This window comes from Pyrenophora tritici-repentis, chromosome 10, assembly GCF_003171515.1.
Source record: "Pyrenophora tritici-repentis strain M4 chromosome 10, whole genome shotgun sequence".
NCBI lineage: Eukaryota > Fungi > Ascomycota > Dothideomycetes > Pleosporales > Pleosporaceae > Pyrenophora > Pyrenophora tritici-repentis.
In genome coordinates, this window is record NC_089399.1 from 3,267,276 (window position 1) to 3,290,253 (window position 22,978).

At 51.6% G+C, this 22,978-nt stretch overlaps 9 protein-coding genes across 9 annotated transcripts; 4 read left to right on the forward strand and 5 right to left on the reverse strand.

The window, feature by feature from the left end:
• Window positions 1-286: 286 nt before the first annotated feature.
• Window positions 287-622, forward strand: PtrM4_050840 (uncharacterized protein; the record flags this gene model as incomplete). The annotated part of the gene is made up of 1 exon (XM_001936870.1): window positions 287-622. One exon carries the CDS (start codon window positions 287-289, stop codon window positions 620-622), a length of 336 nt encoding a protein of 111 aa, XP_001936905.1.
• Window positions 623-4,400: 3,778 nt separating this feature from the next.
• On the reverse strand, window positions 4,401-6,208 carry PtrM4_050850 (CypX, Cytochrome P450; the record flags this gene model as incomplete). Its single annotated transcript, XM_066104882.1, has 4 exons — window positions 4,401-4,405; window positions 4,598-5,519; window positions 5,653-5,925; window positions 6,011-6,208. 4 exons carry the CDS (start codon window positions 6,206-6,208, stop codon window positions 4,401-4,403), a joined length of 1,398 nt encoding a protein of 465 aa, XP_065959446.1.
• A 1,211-nt stretch (window positions 6,209-7,419) lies between these two features.
• On the forward strand, window positions 7,420-8,679 carry PtrM4_050860 (Atrophin-1 domain containing protein; the record flags this gene model as incomplete). Its single annotated transcript, XM_066104883.1, has 1 exon — window positions 7,420-8,679. One exon carries the CDS (start codon window positions 7,420-7,422, stop codon window positions 8,677-8,679), a length of 1,260 nt encoding a protein of 419 aa, XP_065959447.1.
• Window positions 8,680-8,845: 166 nt separating this feature from the next.
• Window positions 8,846-10,099, forward strand: PtrM4_050870 (uncharacterized protein; the record flags this gene model as incomplete). The annotated part of the gene is made up of 1 exon (XM_066104884.1): window positions 8,846-10,099. One exon carries the CDS (start codon window positions 8,846-8,848, stop codon window positions 10,097-10,099), a length of 1,254 nt encoding a protein of 417 aa, XP_065959448.1.
• Window positions 10,100-10,331: 232 nt separating this feature from the next.
• Window positions 10,332-12,827, reverse strand: PtrM4_050880 (ATM1, ABC-type transport system involved in Fe-S cluster assembly, permease and ATPase component; the record flags this gene model as incomplete). Its single annotated transcript, XM_001936873.2, has 1 exon — window positions 10,332-12,827. The coding sequence occupies one exon, from the start codon at window positions 12,825-12,827 to the stop codon at window positions 10,332-10,334; it is 2,496 nt and encodes an 831-aa protein (XP_001936908.1).
• A 2,820-nt stretch (window positions 12,828-15,647) lies between these two features.
• Window positions 15,648-17,138, forward strand: PtrM4_050890 (VSP domain containing protein; the record flags this gene model as incomplete). Its single annotated transcript, XM_066104885.1, has 2 exons — window positions 15,648-16,748; window positions 16,797-17,138. 2 exons carry the CDS (start codon window positions 15,648-15,650, stop codon window positions 17,136-17,138), a joined length of 1,443 nt encoding a protein of 480 aa, XP_065959449.1.
• Window positions 17,139-17,689: 551 nt separating this feature from the next.
• PtrM4_050900 (uncharacterized protein) lies at window positions 17,690-18,267 on the reverse strand (the record flags this gene model as incomplete). Its single annotated transcript, XM_001936875.2, has 3 exons — window positions 17,690-17,942; window positions 18,020-18,165; window positions 18,223-18,267. 3 exons carry the CDS (start codon window positions 18,265-18,267, stop codon window positions 17,690-17,692), a joined length of 444 nt encoding a protein of 147 aa, XP_001936910.1.
• A 760-nt stretch (window positions 18,268-19,027) lies between these two features.
• PtrM4_050910 (Dimer-Tnp-hAT domain containing protein) lies at window positions 19,028-20,407 on the reverse strand (the record flags this gene model as incomplete). The annotated part of the gene is made up of 1 exon (XM_066104886.1): window positions 19,028-20,407. One exon carries the CDS (start codon window positions 20,405-20,407, stop codon window positions 19,028-19,030), a length of 1,380 nt encoding a protein of 459 aa, XP_065959450.1.
• A 40-nt stretch (window positions 20,408-20,447) lies between these two features.
• On the reverse strand, window positions 20,448-21,707 carry PtrM4_050920 (Atrophin-1 domain containing protein; the record flags this gene model as incomplete). The annotated part of the gene is made up of 1 exon (XM_066104887.1): window positions 20,448-21,707. The coding sequence occupies one exon, from the start codon at window positions 21,705-21,707 to the stop codon at window positions 20,448-20,450; it is 1,260 nt and encodes a 419-aa protein (XP_065959451.1).
• Between the last annotated feature and the right edge of the window lie 1,271 nt (window positions 21,708-22,978).

Consider the following 22,978-nt stretch of genomic DNA (forward strand, 5'->3'; position numbering starts at 1 on the left):
TTGCTACACCAAGCTCCGTGTATAAACTCTTTCTCGAGAACAGACCTTAAACACCTTCTTCAAAGGTCATCTACCACCCAACCATCCCGTATGTGTCCATCAACTTCGACATTGATGTGGGCCCTGAACTGACCCATCCCAGGTGTGCGGTCGCTGGTCCTATCAACAAGGTCCAGTGTTTGAACGAGAACCAACAAGTACGTCTTGAAGAGCTGTCGTCCAAGCAGTCAAACACCAAGGCTAACGTATTGCAACACCAGACATCCAAGCTCTTCAAGCCTGAAACATGTGCTTCTACGACCAGCACCGTTTTGCCTGTGGCGACTGGAAGTGGGGCCACTTCCGCCAGCACTGTGCCAAGGAGTATCGAATCGGCGAGACGTGTGGTATGAAGCTCATCATGCAAACAGTTCCTACGGGAACTTTCTGCAAGCTGTGCGAAAAGATCAACACGAAACAACGCCGCCGAGCCGCCGAGGTGGACCGCGTCGGGCGGTGGCAGCGTGAGCCGCACAAGTTCGGAGCCTCAATTGAGAAATCGATGGAAATGATTCGCGGTCTGGACGGAGAGATCTATGAGCTGACCTGCGAGCGCAACCGCAGACTGCAAGCGATTCACTGAGCTGCCAGCGGTCATGGCGCGGGCGTCTGGATTTTGTTTCATGTACAACGTTTCGGTATCTCCTTTAAGGTTGAGTCCATTCATTCATCGTTTCTGGAGACGGAATGACACAGAAAAGGCGGGTGCCGAGGGGTGGAAGACGGGTCGGGAAAGGCCGGGCGTTACCTCTTACAATCGTTTCTTTTTATTACTGAACCCCTTGGGTTATCATGATGCAATCAACATTTTCTTCTTTTCTGATTGGTCGCGTATCCAATTGCAGTGAATGTAGCCGCTGTGCCGTGGAATGGGGGCTGAAGCCGTCCAATCCATGAGTGTCGCGTAGCCGCAAATAGAAGTGGAGAGTTGATCGCGCACGGCCCAGCTACGAGCGGCACGACGCCCTCCTCTGAGATGTTGAGGGCAAAGGCGAGCGGTAACGGCAAGCTGCAATTATGGCACTGACGACGAGGTTTGACGTGAAAGGACGGGGGGACGGAAGTTGGTTGTTGTTGCGACGGAGGACAAGCGGTGGGGTAATTTCGAAGCTCGAGCGACACGTGACGACGCTAGAGTGAGATGAGATAGCGTGAACGGGTGCTGCCGAGAAAATCACCGGTCCTAGCTGTTCCATGCTCATGGTGTCAGATGGCCTGCGCCCACGCCATCGTCGTGCGTACTCTTATATACTATTCCTCAGCCCTGCATACGTCTCCAAATCTAGCACCACTGCCTACAGTCTTGTTAGCAGTACTTTGCCCATGCGGCTTACTTTCACAGTCCACCAGAGACTCTCCTAATCTTCCACCCCATATGGACCAATATGTGCTTGGTCATTGTGTGAAGTCGCGACGACGTGCATCGCTCCGTAGGGCATGGTGAGGTGGGCTGCGAGTACTCCTTCCAATACTCTGCTAGTGAGCCGATAGTGGTTCGTTTTCGTTATCGGTCTGTCGTGTTCCTTTGTGTCGCATCGTCCTTTTCGTGTATGTTGCACTCTGATATCCCTTACTCGTACGATTGACGGAAAGTACACGAGGTTGAGCAAAGTATACACTGTTCTGAATAGGCCACATCAGTCTCAAGAGTTGGGAAGAAGTTTGAAAATTGCTGGCCTACGTGGCGAACGCTGAGTGGCCTGAAAAGCGGTCGATCGCCATCCATCCCTCTGCCTGGACCATGTTCACCATCGTTCCCCCGGACGACCTACCACCCATGTCCGTCTCCTACTTTGGTCAGGTCATCTTCTGGTAGATCCAGCTGCTTTGGTAGCGTATTTGGCGGAATGAGAGGCGAAAGAGACGTGAAGAGGGTGCGGGCTACCCCAGCTTTTGAGCAGATCGCGATCGCGGCCATAGAGTGGAAGTAGGCTTAAGCGCTTGTGGTAAACGATTACTTGTCGCTCGTGTACCACTGCTCCTGGCTGGTTTGAGAGACGCGTCTCGGTGGATACATGAGGCTATACCTGAACGAAATGGCCAATGGGACAAGTCGACGTGTTGTCAGCAGGACAACGAGACATGGCCCATACATGACATACGACGACATTTACGTCTAAAAGCCGCATTCTGGATGTATTGGGCCGCAGTCAGTATTGTGTGCATAGCCGGAACAGATGTAAAGCACAGTGTGGACCAATCACATGGCAGAACAGCACATTCGCATTTGCTGGGCAGCCTACCCAGTTCCATCCCCAATTTCGCTATACTTCAGAAGCGGGCGACTATCCCAAGTCGCTTGTATTGGCGATACGTACCGTTTGACGCCCACCAATTGAGTCCTCTCCGTCGTTACTACAAGACTTGCGCATAGCGGCTTTACCCTTTCCGGCCGATCTTGCTTCCTATAGCGCTCCCGCAAATTATATGCATACCGGGACGAAACGCACCAGTTCTCCCGCGCCAATCAACACATACTGAATCACGCAATCGGTACAATTCGCCAACGGCCTTCTGCGATTTCGCAAAGCATGGTTGACGGATTGGGGCAGGATCAAAGCGGCTGGAACTTCTCGCATCTATGTATCATGCGTAGTAGTACAGTGAGGATACATACGGTATGATTGCTTGTCACGTCTATGCAGGCCTGGTAGAACATACGATTGTGGTACAGCTGTCGCCGAAGAGCCGGCCAATCAGAGTACAGAACAGGCATTATGCCTCAACAGCAAGCCGCCGACTTTGCCCAACAAAAAGCCAGAAACTCTCGACTCAACGGAGCGCTAACATGCAACTATCCCCTCTGCTAGAGCTCTAACCATCGCACATGCAGAAAGAGATAATAAGTTGCGGCATTGTCGTTGTAATTTTCTTTCAGACAAGCCTCAGCGTCCAATAGCGCGCGCCCCCACTCCGCGGGCGGCTCGTCTCGCAGAAAACGTCCAGGATGCACCTTACATTCATTGGACTGTCGCAACTACCCCACGCCTCTATTCTTTTAAAGGACATGATTAACTTGACTTTGGCGTGGTCTTGACGCATGTGTCGCCCATCTCCGAGGTCAAGATACGCCACGTCTCACTGCTGAGCCTAGACAGTACTTGTGAGAAAACACCCCTCTGTTTTCGAAGGAATGAACCACCGGATATACTTGCATAGCCAAGAGTCAGCTTGAACACTGGTGGGTATCTGTATCTTTGTGGAGTCTACTATACTCGCGCATTGATCGCCATTCCTTTCTTGAGTTGTATTTGGAATTGGTAAGCGCGTTGTACCAGACCCCCACGCTATCCAATTCAGCTAGCAGTTCCTACTCAATCCAGTCAACAAGAGAAGCTAGCAACCTTCCAGGGAAGTTTTCTCTATTTTCAGCATGAGCTCTACGTGTTTAATACTACGAATATAAGATACAGGCATGATATGATGAAATTCAATTTGTGCATTAAACAAACTAAATCTTATAGCTATGCCGGTTTCAAATGTTAGGGCAAGATCAACACTTCCGAGCGACGTCAAAAGAAAACAGCAAAAATCCTCGAGATTACCAGCTTACACACGGCTCTTGGTGTTACTCTCATTCTTCGTTGTAAAATTACACCACGTTACCACATGTCACTACCTGACGCACCGAACCACAAAGACGTCAACCAGGCTAGGGCTTCTCTTCGATCTAAATTGATTGCGTCAATGTAATTCTTTGAAGTCTTTTGGGTGCGGTGGTTTACACCAATCACCTCCACTCGCTCAGAGCACTCTCTTTCGGTTCCCATTACGTCTTACCATTGCATACGGATCAACAGGGAGGGGTAAGAGTGAAAAAGTTCGGTAGAGCTCTTGTCGAGATCATGTAATCGATGGTTCTTCAGTTTGATACGCCAAGTATGGGTACCGTAGTACTGTAAAGGAGATGAGATCAACAGGGACACAATCTCTTGAGCATCTCTATATTCCGCGGACCATTGATGCGCGCAAATTGTGCTGCTATCTTTCTCTCGTCTGTTTTCCTTGCGCCGAACTGCGAGTCCCACGTCTCCCATACACATTGTCCCCTATACCATTCCAAAATCTCCTCAAATACTTATATCACGTCTTTTGTAATGTCGCCCGAACTGTAGTTAGTATTTCTTTCCCTTTACGCCTTATCCAAGGGAATTCCGCATACGTAAAGCGAAATCTTCCATTTCAATGGCTCACGGAGATGACGAACATGCAAATAGCCACACTAGTCCGAAACCTAGATTCAATGAGATCTAAGACTATGAGAGAAGATTACCAAGTCTATCATCATTAACCATGCGCTCGACTAGACAGCAGAAAACCACCAACACCCCATCCATGAACATGAACCCCCTAAACCTCCTTCACCCTAACCCTCAACCCCCCCCTTAGGACTCGCAGTAATCCCCCCCTGAATCTTCAACTCATACCCCGCCTCCTCAAACGCCACTTCAAACCTCCCCCACCAAAGCCGCCACCAAGCACGCAAACTCCGCCTTTGCAAAATCCTTCCCAATACAACTCCTCGGCCCATGCAAAAACGTGCAAACCGCATAATTACTGTCTGCGCCGCCTGAATTCGCCATTCCAGGCTTCAACCAACGCTCCGGGTTGAAATCCTTGGCGTCGTCGCCCCAGAGGTGCACGCTGGTATTGATAGCCCAGGGACAAATGACGACGGTTGTGCCGGCGGGGACGAAGTGGTTTTGAATCGTGGTGTCGTGTGCGGCTTCGCGGAGTGTGAGGGGCACAGGGGGAAAGAGGCGCATAGTTTCGTTTAGGACGGCGTTGAGGTAAGGTAAGCGGTCTATTTCTGACGATGTGATTGTGCCGTTTGGTGAGAGGGCGGAGGAGAGTTCAGACCGCAGTTCGGCGCGTAAACGGGTTTGCACAGAGGGGTGCAAGCACAGGCAGTATACGGCCCATGTTAGGGCTGAGGCGGTGGTTTCGTGGCCTGCGGCCAGGAACGTCATTAGTTGGTTTACCAAATCTTCGTCGCTGAAGCCCCCGGATTCCAAAGCCACGCTCAGGATGTCGGTGCCCGTGGAGCCGGATTTTAGCTTTTCTCGCTTCTCCGCGATGAGTGAGGCGGCGACGCTTTTGATGGTGGCGATGGAGTTTCCGATTTCGTCGTTGCGTTTTAGCGGGAGCGAGGCGGCGAGCCAGTGCGGTAGGAAACCGAGGAGTAACTGAACGATTTGTGCGTTGCGGTTGCTGCCGAAGATTTTGCGGTAGGTTTCGTTGAGGGGGTTCTTGGGGTTTGTGATGGCATCGAAGTCTTTGCCCATGCCTGCGACGCCGATGATGTCGAGGGTAGCGCGGGATGCCCATTCACGGATTTCAACGACGGATTCAGAGTCTGGACTGGCGGTTATTGTTTCAGCGACTTTGTTGGTCATTTCTTGTGATTTGGACCAGAAGATGGGGTATAAGTCCTTGACGTGGCGGAAGTTGAAGGCCGGCATTAGGAGTTTCCTTTGGCGCTGTATATTGTCAGTCTACTATATGCTTTCAGGCTAGGGATTCTCTTCGATCGCGAATGTTTTGCGTCAATGTAATCTTTTAGATCCTGGTCTTTTCCCTCAAATGGAATTAAATGCAAACGAAGAAACATACCTTATGTTCCTCCCCCTCGGCCAACAAAATCCCCACCCCAAGCAACCTCCCCAACCCTTCCCTCAACCTCGCCGGCTTAACAAACTCATAACTCTTCGTCACCAACACCTCACCCATAGCCTTCGGGTTTGCAACCAACACCCTCGGACTATTGAACAACCACCGATAGTAGATAACACCATCATTCGGTACCTCATCAATCCACTCCCTATGCGGCTCCCCGGTTGCTAGATTGAAGATCTGGAGGAAGTTGCCTAGGATGGGGTTTGTGTTCTGTACAGGCGTTAGCATTGTCATGATTCCCTCTGGGAGAGAGAGAACAGGGGGTCAGGGGTGTTGTGCGGTAAGTTAGACGTACCTCCGGCTGCGGCAACTTCCTCAACGGACTCAAGAAATGCGGATAAATTAATATCTCATAGAACCACTTCACCAGTAATAGAATGGTGAAGATAGCTGCTGTGCTGCTGATGTAACCGCCCCCCTGTACCGCGCCGCGCGCTCGCAGGAAGGATAGTGCGGAGGCTGCAAGTAGCAACCCGCGTTTTGGGACGCCCATTTATGCGACGGACGGAGTGGGATTGTCCAAGATGGAAATCGGATGGTTCCGAGCTTATGGAGTTGGAATTGGGATAGGATGGAATCGTCGTGGATGTCGTGCAGCGGATGGTGATCTACAAGATGGAAGATCGTAATCGTAATCGAGGTCCGGTCGGGTCGATCCCCACACTTCCGTTTCCGCTTCCTAGTTCGTAAGTAGTTCGCCTAGCACAACATATGTACCTACGTACTGGGAGATAAGAACAATCCAACAACAGCTGCACGGAAGCTTTATATACAGCCCAACACATACGTCGTCTCAAGCGCTTGTTGCGTTTCAACGCCCCATGCCCCACTACGTATGCTAGCGGCTGGCCAATCAGAGTGAGCAGGGAGTGCGAGATGCCGAGTCGGCAGAAAGTCGTTCCGAGGCTGAGGTGTAAGGCAACAACCTTTTTGCGGGTGTTGTTGTCGCTTAGAAGATGTAGTACTAGAAGGTGGTGTGAGAGTGGTTGGCCTGATGGAGGGTTTTGGTCCGAGAGGGAGGAAATTTGGGGCATGGACGAGGTGCGGATGGGATGGGATGGGGTGGTGACGTAGGTAGGAGATGGAGGAGCAGGTACGATTTTGACTATTTGTGATAAAGACAGATAGATAGGCAGATAGGTATGGAATACATTATTATGTAGATCGGACCGAAAGCTAGTAAAAGCGCTGCTAAGCACAAACAACGATACCGCCATAGTTACAATCAAGGTTGTCAGTAATCAATATCTCATCAATATTGTTGTTTGATTTGTTTGATTCGGAGCCAACCAACTAACCAACAGTTAGCCACTGTATTTCTGTCAATCAATCAACCAATCTTGAGAACAAAATGTTGATAGGATTGGTGTTGTTTGATAGTAAGCGAGGGAGGGGGATACCTAGGTGAGGCCTCTGGGATAGCTGCTCAACGACGAATTCTTAGTGTTGGATCTTGCTTACTAAGCCTACTCGCGTGTAAGTTATATGACCTAGGTTCCATCCCATCTCTCACTCACTCCAGGCTAGTACGTACGAGGCTTAGCGCCCACAACGCTAGCTGGCAGAGACATAGATCTCAATTCCTGTAGCACAATACACAACACGATTCACACATGTTCTATTCCTAGTGCTACTGACATCAGGCTTATAACATTTAACAACACCTTACTTTCTCGCGGCTCCGGCTTACTTTTAGCCTTATCCATGCCCTCTATACCAGCAAAACGCAAGCCCGAGGCTGCCGAAGAAGCTGATACTCCCTTCAAGCGAGCACAACGTACGCGCAAACCTACGCTCAAAGCGCTGTTGGGTGACGGCAGCCAGCCAACCCAGCCGATAGAGCTGCCAGAAAGTACGCCGGATCCGCCTACAGAGCCGCCTACACAAGTTATCGAGCCGCCCACACGGGCTATTGAACCGCCATGTAAGCCTGTACAACAACCCGAGGAGCGCCCTCGGCGGGCATCACCACTGCCTATTTTGGCTGCCTCACAAGCCTCTCGGCTCACTGATGAGCCAGCCTGGGAGTCGCAGTTAATGTTTGATAAGCCAGAGGACTCTATTGTACAGCCTTTAGCTTTCTCTAGCGCTGCCACTGAGGCTTCGGTGGAGGAGGATAGCGCTGTGAGCGTCGATTTTCGCGACTTTGAGGGCGTCGATTGGTCGCGATTAAAGGGGTTTGTCGCGCCGCTGAGCACTCCACGAGGCAAGGCAAGCTGGATTTTTCAACACGGCTGGCGTGTCTGGAAGGAGGGTACTCACCACCCAGATGAGTTGTACTTTGTGTGCAAGTACTGTCATATTCATAAGCTACCTAATGGTGTACACCGAGTAACGAAGTCAACCACTGCCGCCAACGGGCACCTCCAGCTTGATAAACCTGGTCATCGGCTCAGCAAAGATGGTCCAATCCTAAGCAAACCTCTCCGCAAACATGGACAACAATCACTTCGTCAGGCAGCTCTAAGCGGTGTCAAATTTAGTCTAGAGGCGTACAAGACTATAGGAAACTTCGACGTACAAGAATTTCGGCAAGCAGCTGCGCTCTGGCTGGTCGACAACAACAGACCACTCCGCGAGTTTGAGACGCCGGCTTTTCGCAAGATGATCAGGCTTGCTAATCCTGAGGCAGAGGCGGCGTTATGGAGGTCTCATAACAGCGTGTCAGCGTTCGTGATGAGGTTGTACAGTTGGCTACGACCTCAGGTGGTGCGCGCGTTGGCTGAAGCCGAGAGCAAGGTACATATAAGCTTCGATGGGTGGACGACAAAAGGCGGCAAACGTGGCTTCTTTTCTGTAGTTGCTCACTACGCCAACAGTAAGGGCGCGATAGTTGACCTACCCATCGCGCTGCCGCAGCTGGTGGGTGCCCACACTGGTGAGGCGATAGCTGACGCTGTAACCAAAATCCCTGCAATCCTTCAGCATCAATCGCAGCAAACTCGGCTACTTTGTGCTCGATAACGCTTACAATAACGACACCGCTGTTAACAAACTCGCCGCGATGTACCACTTTTCTGCCTCCGATCGCCGCCTCCGCTGCGCTTGCCACATACTTAACCTTGTTGGCCAAACGATTATGTTCGGGAGGGATGCTGACGCGTATAACAACGCCCTGGAGAACACAAAGATGGAGGATTTTTACATGAAGGAGTGGCGGAAAGAAGGACCGCTTGGCGTGTATCTTGATATTATCAACTACATCAACCCGCCGAAGCAGTGGAGCATTTTTGAAGATTGCCAACGCGAGGCAGTTAACAGCATGCCCACAGGCGCCAGCGGCGGCACTCGCGAGCCAATTAAGCCGTGTGTTACACGTTGGAACAGCTATTACGACTGCTTTAAGCGCGGAGTTCAGCTCCAACAAGCTATCAACGCATACGCCACGTACCACATTCGCGAGACTGAACAGGCTGACGAACAGGCAGCTATTAGAGGAAACAAGCTGCCTGATGTGCCGCGGTGGATGAGGTCAGACGGCCTTACGGCGGCTGACTGGGCGGTGATTACTGAGTACATGGCGATACTGCAGCCGCTCAAGTTTGCTACAGATCGCCTCCAAGGCCGCGGCAAGTGTGGCCGTTTTGGCGCACTCTACGAGGTCATCCCAGTATTTGAGAGTGTGATAACTGAGCTGGATGCACGCCTTCGGCCATACGAATCGGTCAACCACGAGCCATCTGAGGCGCCCGAAGATCACATCCCGATCAACCTGCGAGCCGCGAGGCGAAAAGCGAGCAATTACTTTACTAAGATCCTCCAAAGTCCCATTTACTACGCAGCTACGGCACTACATCCACGATATAAAACATACTCTAAGCGCTTCTGGCGCGACAAACCTACACAATTGAGCACCGCGCACGCGAAGTTTCTGCGGGTTTGGGCTGCCTACAAGCCTGCCGCTGCTGCCACAACACCAACCCCTGCGCCAAAACCTACCATGAGCAGCTTTGACGACGCTATCGACGCTATACTAGATGAGGACGGCGAGCATACATTGGAGGTGGAGGATGAGTACGATAGCTGGTTAAAAGAGCCTATGTGGACGTCTGATCAACACAAGGAGGGTCCAACAGCTGTACAGTACTGGTTATCGTTGAAGCCGAAGTATCCACATCTTTCACGATTGGCGATCGACGTGTTGACTATACCCGCCTCCAGCTCTGATTGTGAGCGCGTTTTTGCGGGAACTGGCGATATAATTGAGCCACAAAGGCGGAAAATTGGCGCGCAGTTACTGGCTGCTTTGGTGTGCTTGCAACGGTGGACTCGTGCAGGTTTTACAACACCAAGCACGACAACAGCAGCAAAGCATACTGATGAGGAGCTCACGGAAGAGTTTGCGATAGGAACGTGGGAAGAGCCGCCTGCAGAATTGTCATAGAAACGTCCCTTCAGAACCTTAAGTCTATCAATATTCAATCAATCAACCAACCAAAAATTGGCTCTTCAGTCTCATCAACTCAAACAAACAAACTGTAGCCCTAAGAAATGAGCCAGTCAATCAACATCTACGCCTCAAATGTTGGTTGTTTTGTTTGTTGACTTCTCTGGTTACAATCCGAAATCCTCCCTCCAAATTTTCCATCCATTAACATCATCGTCGATATAATCGATCATCCCCGTCGTCCTAACGTCCCGCTACTATCGCTATCACTACTCCTCCCCGTCGCAGTCGCTTCATCGTCATCTTTCAATTTAGCACTACCGCTCACGCCCACCGCCGTCGCCGCCTCACCATCCTTGACATCTTCCTGCGACGGCATCTTAGAAAGATGCCCCGCCGTCTGTTTCTCCCACAACTCCGCGTACTTGCCTCCCAGAATCTTCAAGAGTTGCTGATGTGTGCCTCTCTCGATGATCTCACCTTTCTCAACGACGAGGATCTGGTCGGCGTCTGCGATGGTACTGAGGCGGTGGGCGATGACGAAGGTGGTGCGGCCTTGGCTTAGTTTGCGGAAAGCTTGTTGGATGAGTGCTTCGATAGAGGAGTCGATTGCCGAGGTTGCTTCGTCTAGCATGACGATTTTGGGGTTTTTGAGTAGCACGCGTGCGATGGCTATACGTTGTAGTTGTCCGCCTGAGAGACGGACGCCGCGCTCGCCAACTTTAGAATTGTAGCCGTCGGGGAAGCCGATGATGTCTTCGTGGATGGCGGCTGCGCGGCATGCGTCTTCGATTTCAGCGTCGGTTGCGTCGAGTTTGGCGTAGCGGATGTTTTGTCGGATGCTTTGGTTGAAGAGGACGGGGTCCTGGGGTACCACGCCGAGGTTTTCGCGCAGACTGGACTGGGTTACTGAGCGGAGGTCTTGTCCGTCGATCATTATTGATCCGCCGGTGACATCGTAGAAGCGGAAAAGAAGTTTGAGCATAGTCGATTTGCCACCGCCTGTCTCGCCGACAAAGGCGATCGTTTGACCACCCTTGGCTTTCAGGCTCACGTTCTTGATGATAGGCTTGCGAGGGTCGTAGTGGAATTCCACGTCCTTGAACTCGACTTCGCCTGTATGTACTTCAATGTCTTTGGCGCCCTCCATATCAGCTACCGTGGGCTTGGTGTTCAGCATCTGAAGGAGTCGTTCAGCGTCGATGAGAGAACTCGAAATATGCCGGAAGCTGTATGAAAGAACGTAAAGTGGTGAGGTCATCGTGTGCCAGTACATGATCAAAGTGACGAGGTTTCCGACCGGTTTTCTTCCTGTCACAATTGATGTCATGCCAAAGACGCAAGCGCCTGCAAAGCCAAAAGTCGTCAAGATGTCCTGCGCTGCGTGCCCGCCCATGGAGCGGAAGTAGTATTGATATTGCGCAGAGATGGTGTTGATGATATTCTCGGCATATCGCTTGTGTTCGAATGCCAAGCGGTTGAAGTAAGCTACCGTCTGCCAGTTGTGCACCGTCTCGTTGACTGTCGAACTTTCCGTTCGCTGCTTCTCGACGTAATCTCTTCTCTTGGGCTGCGACAGTGTCGTGGAGTAGACTCCTATCGAGATGTATGCGGCGCCCATGAAGAGGATGATGAAAGCCATATAAGCATCGAATAGATGTGTGACGTAGTACATGGCCACGATGAGATCCAAGAGAATAGGCGCAACGTCGAACAGAACCATCTCGATGAGCGAATTGAGAGACGAGGCTTGCTCAACCGCTTTCAAAACTTCACCAGAATCTTTCGAAGTGTGAAAGTCCATCGACAATCCCAGTACATGCTCGTAAGCGAGCAAAGTGATACGGCGGTACGCAGAGTTTGAGATTACGAGATTCGCTATACCATCAATGATACCAAGGCCTGCGTAACTGTTAATGTACGAGTAGAGAACCCAGAGTCCAATGTCCTTCCACGGCATCACGCCGCTTTGTGTCTCATAAGAATGTTGCAGCTTGTTGGTAATGATACCAAGTTGGCGAGGCGTCAGCAAATTGAGAACACGCTCTTGCAACATGTGAATCAATCGTAGGCCGAGACATGCCATGACTTTCCAGTCGTCCTTGGGAAAGAGGTAGGGCAAGAAAATAGCGAAGCCTTTGAGGTATCCAAACCATCCACCCTCTTCCTCGAGACGTTGCGCTTGTTTTGCTTTGATTCCTTCGGCATCCTCGTCTTCGTCAACGTCGCTATCCATATCGTCGTCCGAGTCCATTGGTAAGATGGCGCCGTAGCTAGGAGTAGAGATTTTGGGAGCTGAAGTGCTTGTTTCCCCATTTGGTTCATCACCGCCAAGCAGTGACTGACGTTCCTCGTCTGTACTGACCTCTGCCTGCTTGGTGACCAAAATGACAAATGCGTCAAGTAAGAGCATCAGCGAAATACCGGCCCTGGCGCAGCTGACGATAAAAGGCAGATTTCTCCTCCGATCTTCAGGGAATTGTGAGAACGCCGTAACCAGGAAGATTGTAGTTTCCAATGCAAACTGCAAGACAAAGGCACCAAAGTATGCATGCCATCGAAGCGTCTTGCTAGACCAAAGCATGTAAATGAGGGGGCTCCAGACCAATATGGACCCCAGACAATGAATTGCAGCTGGTTGGGGGGCTTCATAGTCGGCCTCGCCCATCGAACGACTGAAGTAGTAAAGAACTTCTGTGATGTATGCCAGTAGTATTGCAGTCATATGGACCACTATACTTCGCCGTCTCTTCTGCGTCACCACTCGAGTTTTCTGTAGGACGCAAAGACTGAAAAAGCATGCCCCAAAGTAGTAGAAGCCTACCGTAGGGGCATGCATATAATCCAGAAGATCCATTGCGGGGTGAGACGTCGTTGAAGGAGATGATTGATCCATGGTCCCGGTTTGGCGTCGTGAGATAGGAATTTGACAACGATGTTACTCTTGCGAGAGGGGGGGGGGGGGGGGGGTTCCGGGACAATGGGCAGTCGACGCCACCGGAACGGTAGCCAGATTACTCTGCAGAACCAATTTATCGATCCGGCAGGCCGCTTGTTGGGAGGCGTGCGACTGTGTTGTACGCTCGGACCCGAAACCGTTATGAGGGGAGGCCGCCGAGAGGAGGGTGCTTGAGACCACGCGAGTGAGGCGGCGGCCGTCAAACAAGAAAAATGCAGAGCCAAGCTTATAATCTTGTTCTATGGTCTGCAGCACCGCCACAGACACTGGCGTCTGCTTAAGAATACCCGGCGTGCGCGACCAAGGAGGGTTGAGGTAGGATTCCGGATACGGGGAGAAGTTCGCTTAAGCATGCAGGTTGCTGAGGCGCGGTTTGCTATCTGAAAAGCTTGCGAGTCGCGTCTGACGCAGCTCAGAGGATTAACTATATGGACAAGCACCGCACTTCTTCTTGCCACTCTGCCGCGACAAGCGCTTGATGAGTTTGAACGTATGTTGATGGTTGCGCGGCGACAGGCCATGGAGCAGTGCGCAATGTTCTCAATGAAGAAGCTGCGCCCTTTCCTACCTAGCTTAGCAGTGTGGCTAGTGAGGGCGCTCTGCGCTCATCGCCGACTCAGCTACCTTGTCTTTGCGCCCTCACGTATGTGCATACGGAGAGACCGGCTTCCAGCTCACCCGAGGAATTACTAATATTGCGACTGCGGTCGAAGCATTTGTTCAAAGTAATATGCCGGTCAAGAGGCCGGTGACGGCAGCTTTGTTAGTGCCCCGTAACAAGTAAGAAAGCGGCGGGGGAGGGGGGAGACGCGCACTAATCAGCCCCAACTTACGCCATAGTTAGAGCGGCAACATGCCGTCAGCGCTGATAGACGCTGACAGGTTGTGACGCGGCTCGTTGAGTTTCGACATGATGTGCATTGAGGTACCTGCAGACGGGTGCTGTGCCGCGCTTGGGTCTCCCGGACAGCTCTGACGACGAAAGTGGTAAGCGTCTACCGCCGATGGCGGCGCTACAGCCAGATACCATACCCCGTCATCGATCGTATACAACAAGTCGATAGATGAAGACTTGAGGGCCCATGCTTGCTATCTTTGAAATGCTCTCAGCATTTCCTTTGTTGGAATGTGGCTTTTGTTGCTCTCGCAGCCATCAAATGTGCTTGAACCCGTACATGTGTCTTGCGAGTATCGATGTTTCCATTCCAGTGGCCTTTACAAATACACGGCATAGCGTTTGGAGACGTTGATAAGAACGCGACTGCGTCTGTCATGGTATTCACATCCAACGCATCCAGTCTTTCTACACAACCATATTATGTACCTTTATCTGCCGCGTGATCTTCTTCGCCTTCTCCGATATCGTCAAACAGATTGCCCCGATCTTGACAGCAGAAGAGCCCATCGATACAATGTCGAGCAGGGACTCTCGAATCGAGATCCGCAGCGAACTTGGCCCGCAGACGTTCTCATACGTTCGCGTGACGAACCGCCGGGCATGCAAACCATCCACCAAGATCCAACACCCCTACAGATCGCACGTTGATCCACCCCCCATCGACCCATTCTTCACCCCATGAGGTCTTAGATCCTCGGAAGCCATCTCCAATCATAGCTCACCTATGCTTTGCTGTGCTGCTCCGCCCACATCCGACCTGTCTTCCATCACCTGCAACGACATCGCAAAGGCTACGTTGCCGCATCGGGCATTGTGGCGATACCAACTGACTTCTCCACTGTTTGACATGATTCAATTGTACTTGTCGTGAAACCAACGCCCACGGCTCGTGGGTCGCCCGTTGCATGTGAAGGCTGACAGTGCGGCTCCATATGACTCCAGCAATAGAGGTGACTGGAACGTCGTGCCAACGGGAAACCGACCCACATGCACACTATGCGTATAAAGCGGCGCTTCACAGAAATATAATGATTTCCGCGTCTGCCTGTTCGCCTGTGACTTCGTCGCATATGTGAGTGTATGGTACGGTAGTTCTCTTCACATACTTTATCGGTCGTCCTGTATATAGCTTGTCGGCGGCGCTTCCTGCTCTTTGCACTTCTTCTGCACATATGTCCATTTCTGCTCGATCTGCAGGTCGCTGATACTCGTCTATCGTATTGTGGAAAGTCGGACTGTTAGGGACTGAATAACGCCACAATACCAAGCGAAGGTGTGCCTCTCTTGGTGCCTCACCTTCAGTTCAACATTACGGATTCACTTACGGGCTACTCTGGCACCTATTCAAACTATTGTTCTCCTCTGGATCCTATTGTGAACTATTGTTCACTTCGTATCCCAGGCTACGCCGCGCAACAGGTTGAGCCCACAGCCGAATCGAACGTCACCCTCGAATTAGCGGCAGCCCACCCAGTATAACATCCCACGATACCCCAAGACTTCCACTGCTTTTCTCTACTTTATCACCACTAGAGAGTCACCACAACTTCGAAACCATCTGTCAGATCTGACCTCATCATGGACACTCCAGGTATAATGCTCTATTCTCCTTGCCCCCTTCGACCTGTTTGCGGTATATCAGCATGATCACAATCTAACTTATTCCCAAAGATAAAGCAAACGCAAAAATGACGGACAGGCTGGCTAAGCAGAGTCCCATGAGTGGCGACACGGCTCCTCCTGCAACTCCCGACCCGGCCCACAGCGCTAAGGAATCTGCTCCTATTACGACACCTATCCCCACGACACCGGCAGGCCATCGAAGCCCCCCTCCCCATACCCCTCATGTACCTAGCAGTCCCTTTCCAGCTCGTACGCCTCGCACGCCAGCAGCCCCGGTAGTGACCACATGCACCGATGACAAAGAACTATATGCCACAGTGACTGTACACACCGCCAAATGTACTGAATGTGACAAGCGGAACAAGAAGACCATGCTTCGTTGCCCGAATTGCACATTCCAACTCTGCTCGCCTTGCTACGAGAAGCGCCGAAAGCGAGGAAAGGGCCTTCGTCACGGGAACATGGGAACACCAGGTGCAACCGAAGGTGCTGCCACGCCCGGAACTGGAAAGCGAACAGTAAGAATGAAGCCGTCTCCTTCTACAAACACACCCACGGGCGAGGCTACCAAGAAGAGCGCCGATGAGACCAAGCATGGAGAAGTAGTCGACGACCACATGGTGTCACCTACCAAGAAGTCAACTGACAAGAAGACTTTGGCCAACAAGAAGCGTCGCGCTCAAGATAGTGTATCCGAGGACTCGTCCGAGGACAACTTCGAGCCTGACCACGCCACGCCGACACCTAGCAAACGCCGCCGTAGTGAGCTGACGTTTGCAGAGAGCGCTCTCGCTACCGCAGGCAGGGCACCGCCAACCACACGTGCATCTCGCAAGTCAGCACCGCAGGAACATACACCTTTGTCGGCACCACCCAATCTGGCCGACCCAAGTGCTTCTGTCGTTCCTAAGTCTGGCCGGATCCATGAGCTGATGCGTCAACACGGAGTCGAACATTACGACGAGCACCTTCTAGGACGTCGCGAACCTATCCTATCAAACCCGGCACCACGCATCCCAGCCATCATCAAGCGCGACGGTAAGCCACGCCCTTCGGCAGACGATATCTATCCGAACATTCAAACCAAGCTTAGGGAGAGGATGCAGAAGGACAAGGGCCACGAGGCTGCCGGCGAGGCATCAGCAAGCCAGATGACTGTGAACAAGGTAAGTTACAAAGCATGGACGGATCTTCAAGAAGCTAACGTTATGGAGAGTGATGTCGAGAGGCAAGAGTACTTGTGTACAGTTCGCGGTTTCGTCGAGACAGCGGCCGCCAAGTACCAGGGCCATACCATGGACGACGAGGAGAAAAAGGCGGTGTTGCACGCCATGGAGGCCGCCGCCCTGGTGTGGGGCAAGAAGGTGTACACCAAGCTAGATCATAATACGCAGCAGCAGGTACGACCAGGCTTGTTGTTGCGTCTTGATCGCATTGGCTACGAGTACTCTGTTGAGCTTGGACAACTGATGGATGGCTATGCAGTTCGGGCGTTGCAGGAGCTTGGGATTGGCCGAGGTGCGCCCGCGTCACTGCCACCAACTACGCTCACATAGCAACTCAAACCCGCCTGGTGTGGTGTTCCCTTGACAGATACGTGGTTGGGATTTGACGTCCAGCGAATAGGGGTGCTGCTAAGGTTAGCAGATTGGTGTCTGCATTTGATATTCCCTTATTCCTACCCGTCATTAGAAGGCAGCTGTTATGCTACTAGCGAAGAATACGCCCACGGGCGACGATGACAGTGGAGGACGGGCCCTTGCATAATCAGCTTGATATGTTATTTGCATAGCGTGGTTGCATGAGAAGTAGGATAAGGAAGGATCAATATCAGCTTGAAATCGTGTATTTTTGCAACCGTAAATTGCTGCAGCGCGTGATGACAATGTCGTAGTATGAGGCGAGCGAAGGAAGACGCGCAAACATCAGATGAAATTGTACAGACATGTCTATGCTAGCATTAAGAAAGACAGTGGTGATGAGAGAGCAAGCATGCGAGTGGCAAAAAGAGAAGATTATGGGTATCCGTAACGGGCGCTTGACAATGCAGAGTAGAACAAGCAATAAAAAGATGCGACAAGCCTCAGCCTAGAAAGGATGTGTGTGTCTACCGTTGACCAAACTGAATCGTGAGCTTGCCCTTGGCCGGCTTGATCTGGTCCAGCTCCTCCTCTCCTTGGCTGCCCACAGCGCTCTCTAGCCAGTTGGTCTCATCCTCGTCGTTGTCGCCAGCGGAGGGAGGACGACCATCTCTGCGGATCGACTTGAAGCGTTCATTGAAGAGATGGGCGTATTCGTCGTTCTTGGGCTGTTCGCTGACTTCGGGGAGGGCGCTCGGTTGTGAGACGGGGATTAGTTGCCTGCAAGGGATGAGCGTCAAGTTCAGGGCGAGATGGGACGGAGGGAGTGCAACGGCGCAAAGGCAGGGTGAACTCACTCATTGGTCTCAGCACAAATGCGCTCCAGATTCTCTCGTTGCCGGCGTAGCTCCTCTGGATCCGGCTGGGGCACGTTGTGGTTGCTGCTGGAGGTGCCATAGTTGGGCTGGTACTGGTCTCCCAGTAAGTGCGAAGTATCCGACTGCTGCAAGGGAGCATCAGTAACTTGTCAGAAAGTGGTGGCGCATACACAAGCACTCACATCTTCGGAAGCCCGCCCTCCCAGGCACGACGAGCAGATACCCATGGAATGGAGCTGAAGGGGTCCGAGGTCGAGATGCGCGTGCGCGTGTATACGTCGATCTGAGTAATACGTTTATCTTTACAATATCAATACGTCGTGTGAGTGAGATGTATGCTGGTCTACTGGAGTCATTCCCTGTCACTCAAGGAGACGGGCTGGTGCTCTGTTGATGATGGCGCAATGCGGCTTCCCTTCGAGTTGTGATGATCGGCGATACGAAATCTCCGATATCTTGGCGGGCAAGAGCCGCATCGTCACTCACTCCTCTCACACATTCACTGTTCACATTGTGTTCCAGCCTCATTGCATCATCGCATCAACCAATGCCTGTGTCTGAGAAATTTGCTATAGTCGATCAGAATGAGCATTCCTATCACCTCGCCCACTCCATACCCCTTGGCACCTGCCACTAGACAACATCACGGAAAGAACACTAGACCCCTTTAATGGCCACCATTGCTCGTTCCGATATTACTACCTGAGACTGTTCAATCTACACATCAGCCAACTATACGATGCGGTAACCTGTGGTATCGTTTTGTACCTGGAATCATTTCACAAGTCTCATCCGGTCTATTGTGAGTCGCTGATTGGCAGAGAAGTCAACAAACAAAACAACCAACATTTGAGGCGTAGATGTTGATTGATTAGCTCATTTCTTAGGGTTACAGTTTGTTTGTTTGAGTTGATGAGACTGAAGAGCCAATTTTTGGTTGCTTGATTGATTGAATATTGATAGACTTAAGGTTCTGAAGGGACGTTTCTATGACAATTCTGCAGGCGGCTCTTCCCACGTTCCTATCGCAAACTCTTCCGTGAGCTCCTCATCAGTATGCTTTGCTGCTGTTGTCGTGCTTGGTGTTGTAAAACCTGCACGAGTCCACCGTTGCAAGCACACCAAAGCAGCCAGTAACTGCGCGCCAATTTTCCGCCTTTGTGGCTCAATTATATCGCCAGTTCCCGCAAAAACGCGCTCACAATCAGAGCTGGAGGCGGGTATAGTCAACACGTCGATCGCCAATCGTGAAAGATGTGGATACTTCGGCTTCAACGATAACCAGTACTGTACAGCTGTTGGACCCTCCTTGTGTTGATCAGACGTCCATATAGGCTCTTTTAACCAGCTATCGTACTCATCCTCCACCTCCATTGTATGCTCGCCGTCCTCATCTAGTATAGCGTCGATAGCGTCGTCAAAGCTGCTCATGGTAGGTTTTGGCGCAGGGGTTGGTGTTGTGGCAGCAGCGGCAGGCTTGTAGGCAGCCCAAACCCGCAGAAACTTCGCGTGCGCGGTGCTCAATTGTGTAGGTTTGTTGCGCCAGAAGCGCTTAGAGTATGTTTTATATCGTGGATATAGTGCCGTAGCTGCGTAGTAAATGGGACTTTGGAGGATCTTAGTAAAGTAATTGCTCGCTTTTCGCCTCGCGGCTCGCAGGTTGATCGGGATGTGATTTTCGGGCGCCTCAGATGGCTCGTGGTTGACCGATTCGTATGGCCGAAGGCGTGCATCCAGCTCAGTTATCACACTCTCAAATACTGGGATGACCTCGTAGAGTGCGCCAAAACGGCCACACTTGCCGCGGCCTTGGAGGCGATCTGTAGCAAACTTGAGCGGCTGCAGTATCGCCATGTACTCAGTAATCACCGCCCAGTCAGCCGCCGTAAGGCCGTCTGACCTCATCCACCGCGGCACATCAGGCAGCTTGTTTCCTCTAATAGCTGCCTGTTCGTCAGCCTGTTCAGTCTCGCGAATGTGGTACGTGGCGTATGCGTTGATAGCTTGTTGGAGCTGAACTCCGCGCTTAAAGCAGTCGTAATAGCTGTTCCAACGTGTAACACACGGCTTAATTGGCTCGCGAGTGCCGCCGCTGGCGCCTGTGGGCATGCTGTTAACTGCCTCGCGTTGGCAATCTTCAAAAATGCTCCACTGCTTCGGCGGGTTGATGTAGTTGATAATATCAAGATACACGCCAAGCGGTCCTTCTTTCCGCCACTCCTTCATGTAAAAATCCTCCATCTTTGTGTTCTCCAGGGCGTTGTTATACGCGTCAGCATCCCTCCCGAACATAATCGTTTGGCCAACAAGGTTAAGTATGTGGCAAGCGCAGCGGAGGCGGCGATCGGAGGCAGAAAAGTGGTACATCGCGGCGAGTTTGTTAACAGCGGTGTCGTTATTGTAAGCGTTATCGAGCACAAAGTAGCCGAGTTTGCTGCGATTGATGCTGAAGGATTGCAGGGATTTTGGTTACAGCGTCAGCTATCGCCTCACCAGTGTGGGCACCCACCAGCTGCGGCAGCGCGATGGGTAGGTCAACTATCGCGCCCTTACTGTTGGCGTAGTGAGCAACTACAGAAAAGAAGCCACGTTTGCCGCCTTTTGTCGTCCACCCATCGAAGCTTATATGTACCTTGCTCTCGGCTTCAGCCAACGCGCGCACCACCTGAGGTCGTAGCCAACTGTACAACCTCATCACGAACGCTGACACGCTGTTATGAGACCTCCATAACGCCGCCTCTGCCTCAGGATTAGCAAGCCTGATCATCTTGCGAAAAGCCGGCGTCTCAAACTCGCGGAGTGGTCTGTTGTTGTCGACCAGCCAGAGCGCAGCTGCTTGCCGAAATTCTTGTACGTCGAAGTTTCCTATAGTCTTGTACGCCTCTAGACTAAATTTGACACCGCTTAGAGCTGCCTGACGAAGTGATTGTTGTCCATGTTTGCGGAGAGGTTTGCTTAGGATTGGACCATCTTTGCTGAGCCGATGACCAGGTTTATCAAGCTGGAGGTGCCCGTTGGCGGCAGTGGTTGACTTCGTTACTCGGTGTACACCATTAGGTAGCTTATGAATATGACAGTACTTGCACACAAAGTACAACTCATCTGGGTGGTGAGTACCCTCCTTCCAGACACGCCAGCCGTGTTGAAAAATCCAGCTTGCCTTGCCTCGTGGAGTGCTCAGCGGCGCGACAAACCCCTTTAATCGCGACCAATCGACGCCCTCAAAGTCGCGAAAATCGACGCTCACAGCGCTATCCTCCTCCACCGAAGCCTCAGTGGCAGCGCTAGAGAAAGCTAAAGGCTGTACAATAGAGTCCTCTGGCTTATCAAACATTAACTGCGACTCCCAGGCTGGCTCATCAGTGAGCCGAGAGGCTTGTGAGGCAGCCAAAATAGGCAGTGGTGATGCCCGCCGAGGGCGCTCCTCGGGTTGTTGTACAGGCTTACATGGCGGTTCAATAGCCCGTGTGGGCGGCTCGATAACTTCTGTAGGCGGCTCTGTAGGCGGATCCGGCGTACTTTCTGGCAGCTCTATCGGCTGGGTTGGCTGGCTGCCGTCACCCAACAGCGCCTTGAGCGTAGGTTTGCGCGTACGTTGTGCTCGCTTGAAGGGAGTATCAGCTTCTTCGGCAGCCTCGGGCTTGCGTTTTGCTGGTATAGAGGGCATGGATAAGGCTAAAAGTAAGCCGGAGCCGCGAGAAAGTAAGGTGTTGTTAAATGTTATAAGCCTGATGTCAGTAGCACTAGGAATGGAACATGTGTGAATCGTGTTGTGTATTGTGCTACAGGAATTGAGATCTATGTCTCTGCCAGCTAGCGTTGTGGGCGCTAAGCCTCGTACGTACTAGCCTGGAGTGAGTGAGAGATGGGATGGAACCTAGGTCATATAACTTTGTCAGATTTTTATGGATGGGATCAAGTGTATTGTCTGTCTCTGTCTACGGCTCTGTCTGTGGGAGGTGGCCTCGCCTCGGGCTTGGCAGTGCTAAGTCCCGGCGCTAGCCCTGGTTTGGGGGTCTCATGTCCTTCCCCAACCACCATCGGCTCGATCATGGAGCAAAACCTCGCCTCAATCTGACAAACTTACACGCGAGTAGGCTTAGTAAGCAAGATCCAACACTAAGAATTCGTCGTTGAGCAGCTATCCCAGAGGCCTCACCTAGGTATCCCCCTCCCTCGCTTACTATCAAACAACACCAATCCTATCAACATTTTGTTCTCAAGATTGGTTGATTGATTGACAGAAATACAGTGGCTAACTGTTGGTTAGTTGGTTGGCTCCGAATCAAACAAATCAAACAACAATATTGATGAGATATTGATTACTGACAACCTTGCTGATTGGTGACCACTTTGAAACCATCGTTCTCCCTTGACACAGCTTGAAAGGCTGAAGAGCCGTCATAAAACATTCTGATGACGCGTGTGTGATAGGGAGCTTGGCGCTTCTCCTCCATTTCGTAAGTCTTTGAAAGGCATGGTCAACGCCAAGGCTCCTCGAACCGGGCAATGGACTCTCGCTACCATGACTTACAACATTCTCAAGTGAGGTTCCACGCAAGGTCATCTTGCGAAGCCGATGTACTATACTCCGTATCAGTACCCATCGCTCTGCAAGGTACATTCTAGACATGGCCACAATCTGGATGGCTGGCAGCACGCATGGACAGCCTGTTGTTTCTGCCGTGGTCCCTTATATGTGTGCCATCATGATCCCGCATCCATTCATCACCCCTCGAGGCCAGTCAGGTACCCTCATCAACGTTTTCTTGGGACAACCCTCACTCTCTTGGGTACCCCGTCATGTTCATCATTCGTTCCCTACAGGCTTCGGCCCTTTTTCTTTCATTTTCAACGCTGGCTGAAGAGTGGAGTTTGCATCGAAAGCACGATTAACATGCCCAGCAAAATGAGAACGCAATATACCCAGTACATCAA